Below are 16,797 nucleotides of genomic sequence, written 5' to 3' on the forward strand. Positions count from 1 at the left end.
CTTTATATGGAAATGTTGGTAAAGAAAGCAATCTTAACTGCAATAAGTACTGGCAAAATTATGGCCATCTTCTTTTTTCCACTATAGAATATAATGGTCCGCGCTCTGTGAAAAGAGGGTTTAATGCATGTGCGTAAAGTGTCGTCCCAGATTAGCATGTGCATTTCGCAGTCAGGGACGACACTTTCTGCCTTTTAACTGAATGTTAGCCAAGAACAGTCTTCCTTTCAACGATCTTCCTTTCAACAAAAATACAATAAAAGCGGAAAGTGTGGTCCCTGATGCAGTATGCACAGGCTAATCGGGGGAAACACTTTACACAAATGCATTAAACCCCCTTTTCACAGAGCCTGGCCCATATAATTCCATATGGGTGTATGTTCAACTCCTTTAACTGAATGACAGAGTTTGTAGGTGATTGTTATGGAAGGCATTTTTACTGTGGCTATAGACTAAAATATGGTCGGATGCCTTTGTAGCAACATGTGTTGTGTGTCACGGGGAACATAGTTCGTGACTACCAGTATACTAGAAAATGCACTTGGACCTCGTGCAGTTTACTGGCTTTGTCAAAGGGCTGACAGACGTTCATGTAGATAAATAGTTGATCATTCCATTCCTGAATAAGGTGCTTTAATTCTTCTGGCAGTCATGTTTGGTGCCATCTGGAATTACATGTGTTTTGGGTTTTCTTAAGATAATTGTATGTTGATTGTATGTTAATTGTATGTTTATCGTACCGTTCCCACATGGCATAAGGTAAAACGACCACTCCTTTATTTAAAATTATTGGCCTGATGTTCCTAGGAAATGTTTACCTAAGTTGTACTAAACTTTCAAATAAAACTTTCAATTCAAAAGTTTTTCTGCTTACAGAATTTGATATTTAATATTTGTGCGAATATTTATTCCTTGCAAGTGCCTCAACCTTTTACCACTTAGATACGTATTTTGTTGTGTTTTTAGTCCCTTAGAAAGTAAAATTTTATTAAAAATCTTTCTTACTAGATTCAAGTTGTAAAGGCTTCATTTCCAATCATAATAAGTTATATACTGATGAGCAGCAAACAGCATAAAACCTAAACACACTGCAAGTTACTCCCAGGCTGTTCTAGTTTTATGCTGTTTGCACATAGCCATTTCCACTTTGCATCTGAATGGGAAAGGGTTAAAACAAAAAAGTCCAAGGCTGAGATGATAAGATGTGTTTCTCACATTTCTTAAGTGTTCCATAAGGAGGTAAGTGAATCTGAGCCCAGCACTTACCATGGTTTATAACAAATTAGCCTAGCTATGGGAAACAGGATTTAATGCATGTGCATAAAGTTTCATCCCAGATTAGCCTGTGCAATCCGCACAGGCTTACATTTGTGTATCAGGGACAACACTTTCCTCCTTAACTGGTTTCAAACTAAGAAGAGACTTCTTTTAAAAGAAAAATTCTTCCCAGCTGGAGCAAGGCTCAAAAGTTTGCAAAGTGCCAGATATCAATTATAAGAATTTCAATGCATATAAACAATTATTATACACTATAGATAATTTTTATGCCCCCTTTCGAAGAAAAGGGGGTATATAGTTTTCGCACTGTCCGTCAGTCTGTCACACTTTTCGTGTCCGCTCTCTAATTCAAATAGTTTTCATCCAATCTTTTACCAAACTAGGTCAGAAGTTGTATCTTGACAATATCTAGGTCAAGTTCGAATATGGGTCATGCCGGTTAAAAAACTAGGTCACGGGGTCACTTAGTGCATTTCAAGGATTTAGCATGGTGTCCGCTCTCTAATTCAAATAGTTTTCATCCGATCTTTACCAAACTTGGTCAGAAGTTGTATCTAGACAATATCTAGGTCAAGTTCGAATATGGGTCATGCCAGGTCAAAAACTAGGTCACGTGGTCACTGAGTGCATTTCAAGGATTTAGCATGGTGTACACTCTCTAATTCAAAAAGTTTATCCGATCTTTACCAAACTTGGTCAGAAGTTTTATCTAGACAATATCTTGGCCAAGTTTTAATATGGGTCATGCCGGGTCAAACACTAGGTCACGGGGTCACTTAGTGCATAACTTCTATCAAAGCGCTTATTGGGGGCATTTGTCATCCTGGAGACAGCTCTTGTTAGTTATTGCCCTATTCATCCTTTTGTCACCTTCAATAAACAAAATTTATTTTCCCTGGAATATAAATCCAACGAATTGCTTGCAAAGTGATTGTTGTGTTTTCAGATGGGCAACATGATGGGAATGGCGGACATGAACGCAGACGACATGTCAGGCAAGCTAGATGACATGATGGCCACCATCCGCCAGGTTAACGAGCAGTTCAAAAACCCAGTAAGTTGAACAGAATGTCTGAGTGTGACGTGTTGTTGTTTTTCGTTCAAATAAGCTTTTGTAATAGGGACCCATTCCCAATTGCAAAAAGAAAGTGCTATCCCAATGGGACCTTAAAATTCAAAATGGAAGGTTCCAAAAAAATAAATACACAATTTCAATAAATCCCTATGTTGAGTTTATCTCCCATCCATCTCTATAAAGTCAACCTTAGTAAATATAATATTAAAGACACTGTTATTCTCAACTTTAAATTATTTATAAGTAAAAAAACAACAAGACTAATTTCCCAATTTTAATCAAAATGATGCTCTTTTTCCCAATCCAAAGGAACCGGCCCCATTCCAAAAATGGTGAGAAAAACGCTGAAGGCACTGAATTTGTTCGCTGTTGTATAATCTTAGACGCAACTCAGTTTTCAAAATTATGTTATAGCTTTTTATATCGCAAGTTTGAAATGACCACAACCAATTCAAATTTATAAAGAGTGTGTCATAAATCACAGGTCGAGATGTGTTTTTTCTTCAAATCATTGATTCAGCTAATCAGTGTGCACAGGCTAAGCTTATTTGATATGCATTAAGCCCCGTTATCCCTGACACCAGCCAATATGTACAGATTTCAATGATAAACACTAGACTGGCCAATGTTGTCTTACAAGCTGTTAAATACTTTTGAATACATACACGCTATGTAGTGTACCAGTGGGAACTATAAACAGGCAGATGCGGTAGTAGCTTTAAGAATTCGTCGTCTGCTTAATTGTACTGCAGTTATCCACACAGGCAGTCACGGGTTACGGTTCCTAGCGTAGTTAAGCCCGTACTGATTTGCAAAATTGCGTCTACATTATTTGTGAGCTAACGCTCACAAATAAAAACAATGTGTATGGACTTGTTATTGTTTGTTTAGAAATTTGACATAATGTGAAATGTGAGCTGTTTGTATCTTTTATTTAAAGGAGTGTGAAGAAAGCAAATGCAAAATGTTCCTTATTGAACAATTTTGTGGATATCTGAACATGCTTTAAGTCCATTAGTGGTACTATTTTTGCAATAAATTTTGTCCTGATAATTTACTTTAACCAAAACGAACAATTTGTCTTTTTGTTTTATCATTTTTAATTCTTTTAAAGGGGTTTAACTGAAGATATGACGGTAATTATAACATGATGACGTTAAAAAACAACATAATTTCACTGTGAATTTTATTGATAATTTTCTCTGGTAATTTTCACTGTTTACAAACTGGATGATCTTTTTTTATACTTGCAATTTTCTTGTAAACCACAGAAAAGCATTTAAAAAACTTTGATCTTCATATGACCAATATTTCATGACTTGCTGTACATCGATCAATTCTGATTTGTTGTAAGATATTGTTTTAGTCTGAATTTATAAAGACAACACAGGGCCCTGTTTACCCGATAAAAGCTTCCATTGTTCACTGAACCCTTTACCCCTTAGATATGTATTTTGATGCATTTGTTGTCCCCTAGAAAGTTAAATTTAATTGAATACCTTTCTTAATATATTCAAATTTCAAAGGCTTTATTTCCGAACCTTAGATACTGATGAGCAGCAAACAGCATAAGACCTGAACAGATTGCGAGTACCGGTAACTCGCAGTCTGTTCTGGTTTTATGCTGTTGGCACATTGCCTTTTCACTTTGCTTCTGAGTGGGTAAGGGTTAAATATACCGTCATTATGTTATGGTGACTATCATTATTTTACAAAAAGCATGAATTCAATCATACAAATAGTATTAACTCTTCCCGAAACTCTTAAGTAGTACCTACAGAAATATACTGTGTACAATCGAAGTATACCTTAAGTGTAGATTCCCATTCATGTTTTCCTATCTATTTGGCCACTTCAGAATATTATAAGCTGTAGATTGTTGATAAACAATAAAATAAAAAATAATAACACTATATATTTACAAATATATATAACAAACAAGTTTTAGCGTGAACTTCCATTGGAAATGATTTGGTTACTTGCTCAGAATTCCGACACTTGCGGATAAATGGATATACAGTTTATAACATCATAGAAAGTGGCCGAATAGATAGGAAACAAGGATATGTGTGCAAAAACGGGCACATACTTATTATGAACAACACTTAGCTTTAACTGAAATTTTCTAAACTGAGACTTCCTTTCAATGAAAAATACCATAAAAGCAGAAAATGTCGTCCCTGATAAGCTTGTGCAGACAAGACTTCATGCACATGCATTAAGCCTCGTTTCCCAGAGCAAGGCTCCGTTGTATGTGTGGATGCTGTCTGTTGCAGGACCAGACCACATTCGTATGCGTGTGTATCGCAGAGTTCTTGTCTCTGTATGAGACTGAGAGACTTGTTCAGCAGCTCATGCAGTTCGGTATCGACACTCACAACGTTGTGGTCAACCAGCTGTTGTATCTTGCCAAGGGTGAGGAACCCTGCAAAATGTGCATATCTCGCCACAGGATACAGAAGAAATATTTAGATCAGGTATTATGATAAAACTTTCTGGACATATAACTGAATCAAACGTATAGACTGGGGGGACATATTGTTTTTGCCCTGTCTGTTTGTTGGTTTGTTTGTGTCAAAATTTAACATTGGCAATAACTTTTGCAATATTGAAGATAGCAACTTGATATTTGGCATGCACGTGTATCTCATGGATCTGCACATTTTGAGTGGTGAAAGGTCAAGGTCATCCTTCAAGGTCAAAGGTCAAATATATTGGGGGGACATAGTGATTTACAAACACATCTTGTTTAAAATTTCTTACCTTCATGAAGTAAAACATATCAGATAAGTGACATTACGAAGACAAGTTTATTGAAAGGCGCCAAATTATACCTTTGCTTGGGGTTTATGTACATAAAATTTAGCTTATCAGCCTTACTTTGGCTTTTTCTTGGGGGTTTTATGAAGACAATTTTAGACAAGCAGCTTCACCTTAATAATTTGCTTTGGGTTTAAGAACAGAAAGTAAGCCAAGTAGCCCAAATTTACATTTGCTTGGAATTTATAAATATGAGGCCAAGCAGAAAACCTTGACCTTTGCTTGGGATTTTATAAAGACGTTTTAGCCTATCCTTGACCTTCACTTGGGGTTTAACGAAGAAAAGAACAATGTCAGACAAATGTGTTAACCTTGACCTTTGCTTGGGGTTGATGAAGACAAGTTTCAGCCAAACAAACCAGAAATTGACATTTGGATTGGGTTAAATGAGCAATTTTTCTCCAAACAAGCACATTTTTTTGGCAAATATGTAAACTTGTACCAATCAGAATAGGCTACCCATGATTTGAACCTTGTTCTGGGAAAACGGGGCTTAATGCATGTGAGCAAAATGTCAAACCATATTAGCCTGTGCAGTCTGCGCAAACAAATTAGGGACAACACTTTCCGCTTTTAATGGAGTTTTTGTTTTAAAGCAGTATCTTTTTAACAAAAATCCAGTTAGCGCACATGCATCAAGCTGTGGTATCTGGGAACGAGGTTCGTTTCATATCCAGTCCAAGAACTGTTTTCTTACATACTTTGTGGACTTGACATGTAGCAATGAAGCAACAAGAACAGTTCAATATTATATTTAACTGGTATAAGAAATTTTGACTTAACCCTTTCCCACTTAGAAGCAAAGTGAAAATGGCTATGTGCAAACAGCATTAAACCAGAACAGCCTGCGAGTAACTCATAATCTGTTCAGGTTTTATGCTGTTTGCTACTCATCAGTATCTTAAGTTTCAAAATGAAGCTGTAAAACTTGAATCTAGTGAGAAAGTTCCTAAAATAAATATAACTTTCAAGGGACTAAAAATGTGTGAAAATACGTTTCAAAGTGATAAAGGGTTAATGGTCATGAAGTATGCAGGGTAATCACTGTTGATTGATGTCTGTTTCAGATTGCTGACCTGTACGAAGACTTCAATGTGACCAAGCTGCCTCTGCAAGAAGATGAAGTGCGGGGAGTTGACAAAATTAAGGCGTTCTCCAAGTTACTGGTGCAACCATACAAACCTGATCAGACGTGACACAAATGACCCACCATAGGGACATTGATGGGGCATTGATGCTAGCAATATTAACCCTTTCCCACTCAGAAGCATAGTGAAAATTATAAATAAGGGCAAACAGAAAAATCCCATAACAACCTGCAAGTAATTGCAGTCTGTTCAGGTTTTATGCTGTTTGCTGCTCATCAGTATCTTAGGGTTGGACATGAAGCCTTTAAAACTTGAATCTAGTAAGAAAGGTCTTAAATTAAATTTTAACTTTCTTAGGGACTACAAATGCATCATAATAAGTATCTAAGTGGTAAAGGGTTATATGGGTGTTACTCTGGGATAATGTTGCTTAACCCTTTGCATGCTGGGATATTTGTCGTCTTCTAAAATGTTGTCTGCTGAATTTCAAAAATTAGCTTTTTCTTCATTTTTTTTCAAAGAATACTATCAGAATAGCAAACAGTTTGGATCCTGATGAGACGCCACGTTTTGTGGCGTCTCATCAGGATCCAAACTGTTTGCAAAGGCCTTCAAAATTCGGTTCCAGCACTGAAAGGGTTAAAGCATGGGTACAAAGTCACAGGTTTGCCTGTGCATACCTTTAAACAAACAAGAGCTGTGATTGAATAACAGAATGCGCTTTTATGCGGCACAGAAGAATTTTTTTAGGGAAATAAAATGGTCACAGTGACCTTGACCTTTGACCTAGAGACCTCAAACCATGTTCGATTGTAGATCTCAATGAGATGCTTGCACATGTGAAGTTTAAAGAACATAAACCCAAGAGTTTTCATTTTATGAGCAAGGTTAAAGTTTTGGGAAATACACACACATACAATGACAGACAGTCAGACAGACACGCCAAAAACAATATACCCCCTGATAATTCGATCTGGGGCATAACAATATTATTATACCCCCACAAACGAAGTTTAGGGGGTATATAGGAGTGAGCTTGTCGGTCGGTCGGTATTTAGTGTCCGCTCTCTATTTCAAGTTGTTTTCATCAGATCTTCACCAAACTTGGTCAGATGTTGTATCTAGATGATGCCTAGGTCAAGTTCGAATATGGGTCGTGCCGGGTCAAAAACTAGGTCACAGGGTCACTTAGTGCGTTTTAAACATTGAGCATGGTGTCCGCTCTATAATTGAAGTAGTTTTCATCCTAGCTTCACCAAACTTAGTCAGAAGTTGTATCTAGATGATGTCTAGGCCAAGTTCAAACATGGGTCATGGCAGGTCAAAAACTAGGTCACAGGGTCACTTAGTGCGTTTTAAACATTGAGAATTGTGTCCGCTCTCTACTTCAAGTAGTTTTCATCAGATCTTCACCTCACTTGGTCAGAAGTTGTATCTAGATATGTAGGTCAAGTTCGAACATTGGCCATGCTGGGTCAAAAACTAGGTCACAGGGTCACTATGTGCGTTTTAAACATTGAGCATGGTGTCTGCTGTTTTTTGTGAAGACAACATGCAAAATATTTTTTGTCAATGCGGAATGTGGGGGTATTAGTCACGTCTGTGACAAAGCTCTAGTTAATGCTGAAAATGTCATTTCTGATTATCCTGTGCAGATTGCGCAGGCTAATCTGGGACTACACTTTACGCTCAGGCATTAAGTCTCATTTTTCCAGGGTGAGGCTTAATTATTTTATTAATGAAGTCTCTTTGTTGTATTATTTATACCTGAGTCTTCAGGAATTGTATTGTAAGTGTAATTTATATGTACCTTTTCAGGACTTTGATTAACTTAAGAATTGTCTGGCCTTAAAAATTTAAAGTTTTGCGTATAATTCTGCTAAATTTTGAGAGTAGCATACAAGAACTGAGAATTATAATGTATGAAATTCAATAAATGTTTAATGGTAGACAATTAATTACTTTAATCAGGTGCGACTCTGTTTAAAATTGTGTTTTGAAATTTCCTGATTATATATGGTTAAATAGTTCAAGATAGACATTTCCAGTCAATGTTGAGGAGTTGTAGATTTTGGTGTCTGGAGTAAGTATATGTTCCAGTATATTTTATGTTTTAAAACTCAAAGTATGGAAAACCATTTGTAGGCAGGTAATGCGATTTGAGAGGTAATAAAGATCATTGATTGTTGAGAACAAATTCTGGTTATCAGGAGTTTTGTTTGAAAAATTGTATGCCATTTATAAATTTAAATATATGCGTTTTGTCTATATTGTGTGTTGTAAAAATTATATATTTAAAATTGATAGAAAGGGCCTTTTTGCTTAAATTTTGAAGAGCCGTTTAATAATGGATTAAGTTATGTGACTTTATTGTTAACCCTTTAATATGTGTTCATTGCAAATAAATTTATTCACTGAAATAATTTGTAATGTTTGATAATAAAATTGCTTCTACAATATATTTTATTATGCCCCCCTTCGAAGAAGAGGGGGTATATTGCTTTGCTCATGTCGGTCGGTCGGTCGGTAGGTCGGTCGGTCCGTCCACCAGGTGGTTGTCGTATGATAAGTCAAGAACGCATACGCCTAGGATCATGAAACTTCATAGGTAGATTGATCATGACTCGCAGATGACCCCTATTGATTTTGAGGTCACTAGGTCAAAGGTCAAGGTAACGGTGACCCGAAATAGTAAAATGGTTTCCGGATGATAACTCAAGAACGCATACGCCTAGGATCATGAAACTTCATGGGTAGATTGATCATGTCTCGCAGATGACCCCTATTGATTTTGAGGTCACTAGGTCAAAGGTCAAGGTCACGGTGACCCGAAATAGTAAAATGGTTTCCAGATGATAACTCAAGAATGCATACGCCTAGGATCATGAAACTTCATGGGTAGATTGATCAAGACTCGCAGATGACCCCTATTGATTTTGAGGTCACTAGGTCAAAGGTCAAGGTCACGGTGACCCGAAATAGTAAAATGGTTTTCGGATGATAACTCAAGAACGCATATGCCTATGATCATGAAACTTCATAGGTAGATTGATCATGACTCGCAGATGACCCCTATTGATTTTGAGGTCACAAGGTCAAAGGTCAAGGTCACGGTGACCCGAAATAGTAAAATGATTTTTGGATGATAACTCAAGAACGCTTTTGCCTAGGATCATGACACTTCATAGGTACATTGATCGTGACTGGCAGATGACCCCTATTGATTTTCAGGTCACTAGTTTATTCTGTTTTCACACTGTCCAGTAAAGAGACTTACAAATTGAATTTTTGACACATGTTAATTCATAATGATGTATAAGCCTTTGTTTCTGTGCCAGTAAATACTATGTTTATGGAAATGACGTGAGAATTCAACATTTAAAAAACCAATGTAATATGATATGTAATAATATTATATGGCAACAGGACAGTTGTGATTTGCTGGGTCAATTCTATTTAGCTTGACCATCCAAGCGGTTGATAGCTTTGACAAACTGGTGGTCTGAAACATTGAGAAAATGTCACGATTCACTGACAATAAATCAAACATGTAATTCTTGCTACGCAACTTGCATTTAATTTTGTCAATTCAAATTATACATAAAAATATAATTAATTTTTAATCTGCTTGTTAATTGAAAAACAGCAACACAGTTTGTATGTATAAAACAATGTTAATACATAAATAGGATCAAGCATATTAAAATATCAACTTAGATTTAGTTTCCTTTACTGTACAGGATTTGTAAAGTTAGGTTAATATTTGTGTATTGAACAAAAATAACAACAGTGTAAAGAAAAGTTAATTTGGGGATGTTCTATCCAAACCCTGAGAGTTCAGATTTCCTCAAATGCCAAGTAAAGATTGTAAATTTCAACCCACTCGTCTGGTTAGTTTTCAGAGGCACATATAATTAACTTTTAGGCTTAGTGTCTCATTTGTACATGCATTACTGTATTAACTCCGAATCAACTAGTACAAGTGGTAGGCCAGTATTACATGGACTGGTGTTCACTGTTTACACAGTTTCACAACCCCATCTGATACTGGTCAGTATCTTGGCAAGTGGCCAAAGTTGGGAGTGGAATTAATGGTCTATTACATAACTGACTTCTGTGTGTGGTAAACACATGATACTGGTCATGTGGTCAAGTTGCACTTATACACATTTGCCCAATACAAAACACTAGCCTTGGCTATTTTTAATCAGATTGCATTGCTATCTATGGTGGTCATTGACTAGGGGAGTTAACTGCTATAAATAACATGTTTCATTACCATTAATAAATAAAACATAACAAATTGTGTGCACGTTTCACATATTGTCAAATAAGTCAAAATGTGTGAAAGGAATCCAAAAAATCAAAGACTCAATCATATAATGGATATAATTGATTAGTATAGGTCCTGATTGGTTTTTGCACTATTAATTGGATACATTTCACAGGTCATTGACATACAGTGACACAAAAACATATTCACACAATGGCTGTCACTACAACGGAGAGCCCATATGGGGGGCATGCATGTTTTACAAACAGCCCTTGTTTTGGTCTGCAGTTAACAGACTTAATTTGCAGTTTAAGTTTTTAGCAACCAGGCCGCAATGATTTGTCTATAAGTTACCATACATTGTATGTTGTGCATGATATTTATTTCTTTGTCATTTAAAAACATGTTTTATTTAAAAAAGATTGCCAATAAAGTTAATCAAAACTAAGGTTTGTTTAGGCTGTTTTACCACATACATGTATTGTATATTCTACAGCAAAGTTCTTCAGCATGATTCTCTTATTTTGAACAAAATAGAAATGATAACTGGAGGAAATTTAGACTAGAAGAGGACCAAAATGGCCCTAGGTCACAAACCCGAGATAAAGGTACATATCAAATAACTTTTTTTACCTAAACAAAGCTATGTTAATATTTATCCCCCGCCATAGGGATATTGCTTTGGCGTTGTCTGTCCGTCCGTCTTTCCGTCCGTCCAGAGCCATATCTTGCAAGTGTTTTGCGGATTTCATTATACCCCCACAAACGACGTTTAGGGGGGTATATATGAGGGAACTTGTTGGTCAGTCGGTCTGTCTGTCGGTCCGTATTAAGTGTCCGCTCTCTAATTCAAGTAGTTTTCATCCGATCTTCACCAAACTTGGTCAGAAGTTGTAACTACATGATGTCTAGACCAAGCTCAAACATGGGCCTTGCCGGGTCAAAAACTAGGTCACGGGGTCACTTAGTGCGTTTTAAACATTCAGCATGTCTGCTCTCTAATTCAAGTAGTTTTCATCCAATCTTCACCAAACTTGGTCAGAAGTTGTATCTAGATGATCTTAAGGCTGAGTTCGAACATGGGCCTTGCCGGGTCAAAAACTAGGTCACGGGGTCACTTAGTGCGTTTTTTAACCTTCAGCATGGTGTCCTCTCTCTTATTAGCTCATCTATTTTTTGAAAAAAAAATATGAGCTATTATCACCTTGGCGTCGGTGTCCGGTTAAGTTTTGCGTTTAGGTCCACTTTTCTCAGAAAGTATCAATGATATTGCATTCAAACTTGGTACACTCACTAACTTTCATGAGGGGACTGGGCAGGCAAAGTTAGATAACTCTGGTGTGCATTTTGACAGAATTATGTGCCCTTTTTATACTTAGAAAATTGAAAATTTTGGTTAAGTTTTGTGTTTAGGTCCATTTTATTCCTTAAGTATCAAAAGCTATTGCTTTCATACTTGCAACACTTACTAACTATCATAAGGGGACTGTGCAGGCAAAGTTATGTAACTCTGACTGGCATTTTGACAGAATTATGTGCCCTTTTTATACTTAAAAAATTGAAAATTTGGTTAAGTTTTGTGTTTAGGTCCACTTTATTCCTACAGTATCAAAGCTATTGCTTTCATACTTGCAACACTTATTAACTATCATAAGGGGACTGTGCAGGCAAAGTTACGTAACTCTGACTAACATTTGGACGGAATTATGGGCCCTTTATACTTAGAAAATTGAAAATTTGGTTAAGTTTTGTGTTTTGGTCCACTTTACCCCTAAAGTATCATAGATATTGCTTTCATACTTGGAACACTTGCAAACTATCATAAGGGTACATTAAAAGGACAAGTTGTATAACTCTGTTTGTCATTTTTACGGAATTATGGTCCTTTTTTGACTTAGTAACTTTGAATATATGGTTAAATTTTGTGTTTCGATCCATTTTACTTCTAAAGTATCAAGGCTATTGCTTTCAAACTTCAAATACTTTCATGCTATCATGAGGTTACTGTACCTGGCAAGTTGAATTTTACCTTGACCTTTGAGTGACCTTGACTCTCAAGGTCAAATTATTAAATTTTGCTAAAATTGCCATAACTTCTTTATTTATGATTAGATTTGATTGATACATTTACAAAACTACTCTTACCTGACATACCACAATAGACTCCACCCAAACCACCCCCCGTGCCCCCATCCCCCGAATCCCCCCTTAATTTTTTTTTTTTTAAGATCATCTCACAAATGTCCACCTCACAGGCTCACACTATACCCCCCCCCCCCCACCCACCCAATTTTTTTTTTGAAACGGTTAAAAAACAAATATTTATTTTTATTATTTTATTTTTGAAATACCGTCCAACCATCGCACCCAAGAATCCCCTTCCCCCCCCCTCCTTTTTTTTGCAATTTTTTTCCGCATTTTTGGAAGATAATGTATTAAATGAAATGTCCACACCCCCACACTATACACCCCTCTTCACTCCACCTCTCCCTCCTTTGTGATTGAAATTGAGAGTCCCTTCACCTTTAAAAAGAAAATAGATGAGCGGTCTGCACCCGCAAGGCAGTGCTCTTGTTCAAGTAGTTTTCATCCAATCTTCACCAAACTTGGTCAGAAATTTTATCTAGATGATCTGAAGGCCAAGTTCGAACATGGGCCATGCCACATCAAGAACTAGGTCACAGGGTCACTTAGTATCTTGTACACAATGAGCATGGTGTCCGCTCTATATTTCAAGTAGTTTAAATCCGATCTTCACCACACTTGGTCAGAAGTTGTAACTAGATGATGTGTAGGTCGAGTTCGAACATGGGCCATGCCGGGTCAAAAACTAGGTCACGGGGTCACTTAGTGTGTTTTAAACCTCACCATGTTGTCCGCTCTCTTATTCAAGTAGTTTTTATCCAATCTTCACCAAAATTGGTCAGAAGTTGTATCTTGATAATGTCTAGGGCAAGATTGAATATGGGTCATGCCGGGTCAAAAACAAGGTCACGGGGTCACTTAGTGCGTTTTAAATATCACAATGTTGTCCGCTCTCTAATTCAAGTAGTTCTCATCCAATCTTCACCAAACTTGGTCAGAAGTTGTATCTAGATGATGTCTAGGTCAAGTTTGAATATGGGTCATGCCGGGTCAAAAACTAGGTCACAGGGTCACTTAGTGTGTTTTAAACATTGAGCATGGTGTCCGCTCTTTACTTCAAGTAGTTTTCATCCAATCCTCACCAAACTTGGTCACAAGTTTTATCTAAATGATCTCTAGGACAAGTTTGAACATGGGCCATTCCGGGCCTAAAACTAGGTCACGGGGTCACTTAGTGCGTTTTTTAACATTCAGCATGGTGTCCGCTCTCTAATTCAAGTAGTTTACATCTGATCTTCACCAAACTTTGTCAGAAGTTTTATGGAGATGATCTTAAGGCCAAGTTAGAACATGGGCCTTTCTGGGTCAAAAACTAGGTCAAGGGGTCACTTGGTGCGTTTTAAAAATTAAGCATGGTGTCCGCTGTTTTTTGTGAAGACGTGCAAAATATAATGTGTCAATGCGGCATGTGGGGTATTCGTCACGTCTGTGACAAAGCTCTAGTTGAATTTGGTATGAGTATATAAATGGATAAGAGGATGATGCACGCCAAATGACATTGTACACCATCTGTTAATAACGGAGTTATGGCCCTTTGTATCTTGAAAAAAATGCTTTTTTGTGTGTCCGGAGCCATATCTTGGAAGTGCATTGGCAGATTTCATTGAAACTTGGTATGAATATATGTATGGATAAGAAGATGATGAACAAATGGCATTGTACACCATTTGTTTATAACTGAGTTATGGCCCTTTGTATCTTGAAAAAATGCTCTTTTGAGTGTCAAATATAACACTTTTGTGTCCAGAAGCATATTGGTGGGGGATATCAATTCAACGAATTTGCTTGGATACAAATGATAAGTACGAACCCAATTACAAAGATAGTAAACCCACTTACAAAGATAGTCAAATAAGAACTAGAGCAGTTTTTTAATGAACATATTTGTGTCCCCATGTGACCAAATTCTGAACTTGTTTTGAGGCAGCATTTGAATATATGTTCTCGATAAGTTTCATGAAGATTGAGCAATAACTATTGCCTCTTGTAATTATGTTTGGAAGGTCTTGTACAATCAGTGTAACATCATTGCCTTCTTGTATTTAGCTTGAACTTGTAACCTAGATGTGACCACACATGACCCAGTTTTGAACTTGGCCAAGATTTCAATCCAAGAAATATCTTTTGAAAAAGTTTAACGATGATCTGATGGGTTAATAGCGCTCAATTTGTTTTGTTGACTTGTAATACTTACAAGTATTGGGGTAATCTTAAGTTAATTTGGGTACAGTAATTATGCTTAAGGCATCCAGGCCATACTCAAGGATACTTTTTAGAAAAAAATCCGCACTTTGAAGTATGCTTGGAGTACTTTTAATAGAACCCGAGTAGACAATTACAATCAAGGTTTAATAATCTTGGTTTGTAGCATGTTTCCAAGGTAAATGTTGATGACATGTGACAGACTAGAAAAACAGCGTGTCGCGCTTGGATGAGCTTTAGTGAAGAAAATGGATTAAACCCAATTTCTCAATATTAATTCATTATAAATATGGTCTTATTTTTATGACAAACAGATCTAACACAAGTCTGCTTTTTTTTTTTATCTATTTGAAATGTTATCCACCAGGCTGCCTTTTTATTTTATTAACAATGCTGCCATTTTGGGAAAATGATACATTAGGCATATAGTTGGAAAAGCTAGCTTAAAGCATGTGCCTAAAGTTTTGATCCAGATCAATACGAAGGAGCAGAAATATAAATAAACAGGAGACCTTGGCCCCTAAAATTAATGCTGTGCCCCTTATTTATCTGAGAAAACTTACAAAAACGAAAGGCATTAAAATGTTGGCAACTGTCGTTGAAATGGTAATTTATGACCAAAACAAAATTCTCCCCCTGACTGCAAGAGCTAATCCAGAATCAAACTTGACGCATATGCATTAACCCTTTACCACTTAGATAGGTATTTTGATGCATTTGTAGTCACTTAAAAAGTTAAATTTAATAGTTGGGCATTCAAAGAGAAACAAGAGGGACAAAGGCCCTAGGTCACCCACCTGGCAACAAAGGATCCAAACTGTTGTAAGCAGCTTTTGTGATGTTTCTATAATCAATGCGGCTTCTTACCATACATTTTAACCAAAAACATGTTTGCACTCGGCTGCGATATTGTTAGAACAATATCATGAAAACAAATGTTCTGATAAAAGTTTTATTAATTTGCAAAACATTAGACTTTTAAAGGTTTTATTACAGCCCTTTAAGGGAATTGTACACAAATATTTTTCAACTGACCGTGACCTTTTTCAAGAAGATATCATTTAAACAAATGTTTGGAGCAATTTTAATATGTCACAAAATATGTCTTCTATGGTGTTTACAAGATTTTTCTTTAACTATATAAAGAAAACTGCCCAACTGTTTTTTCATGAAAAGGAACTTTTTCTAACTCAGCCAGGATATCATTACAATAGAGGTTCTAGAAAAGTTTCATGAACATTGAAAAAAACATGAGACTTTTTACAAGGATTCATTATTTCCATATATGGAAAACTGCCAACAAATAAAAACACTCTTTGAACTGCAACACGATATCACATGTTTCTTAAAGATTCAACAAAAAATGTGAATTCTAAAGTGTTCTTAAAGTTTTGCTTGATACTTATAAGGAAAACTGCCCCGCCACCAGCTGATCATGCTTTTCATTGGTTCGAAACATTTTCAAACAAATATAAATATATACCGGTAGATCTAAGATTAAAGTATGTTCTGTCTACAAAATAAAAATATTACATTTCTAAAAATTACCGGTAATAATATTTACATTAAAAATAGTTTTCTGCAATTTTCTGATTGTATTACACTTATATTGATTAATGAATGAACAAACGGCCCTAGAACAATTTTATATAATCATACGTAAGAAAGTCGACACAATTTGCAGTCAAAGTCTAAATGCTCGTTTAAATATTATTTTCTTCGAAATTTGAAAATTTACATAGTTTGACCATGAATAATTAACATCGCACATTTTCATTGTAGAGATCTAAATTATTGCAGTAATTGTGTGTGCTATTACGTTTATACAAGAGCCAAAAAAAAGTTTTTAATCATCTTTACAAGTGAAAACGGGAAACCCGAACAACAATTCTAGTCAAATATCGGAGTCACGGAAA

At 36.3% G+C, this 16,797-nt stretch overlaps 2 protein-coding genes across 9 annotated transcripts in view; both read left to right on the top strand.

Moving 5' to 3' along the window:
• Positions 1 to 10,978, top strand: part of LOC127833422 (ATPase ASNA1 homolog) — a 33,391-nt gene extending 22,413 nt beyond the window's left edge. The window contains exons 6-9 of one of the 6 annotated variants that reach the window (XR_008027407.1): positions 2,225 to 2,332; positions 4,630 to 4,830; positions 6,241 to 9,210; positions 9,356 to 10,978. Coding sequence is in view for 1 of the 6 variants with exons in the window: in XM_052358656.1 (XP_052214616.1) it covers positions 2,225 to 2,332; positions 4,630 to 4,830; positions 6,241 to 6,369 (438 nt within the window). In the remaining 5 variants the exon portion in view is untranslated. Of the gene's footprint in view, positions 1 to 2,224; positions 2,333 to 4,629; positions 4,831 to 6,240 lie in introns of all 6 variants that reach the window. The other 5 variants (XR_008027405.1, XR_008027408.1, XR_008027406.1 and 2 more) reach the window with 5 other exon arrangements.
• LOC127833413 (thimet oligopeptidase-like) overlaps positions 1 to 16,797 on the top strand; it is a 388,329-nt gene that overhangs the window by 316,980 nt on the left and 54,552 nt on the right. The gene's annotated exons all lie outside the window — the stretch shown is intronic.

The sequence above is a fragment of the Dreissena polymorpha genome, chromosome 6 (assembly GCF_020536995.1).
Source record: "Dreissena polymorpha isolate Duluth1 chromosome 6, UMN_Dpol_1.0, whole genome shotgun sequence".
NCBI lineage: Eukaryota > Metazoa > Mollusca > Bivalvia > Myida > Dreissenidae > Dreissena > Dreissena polymorpha.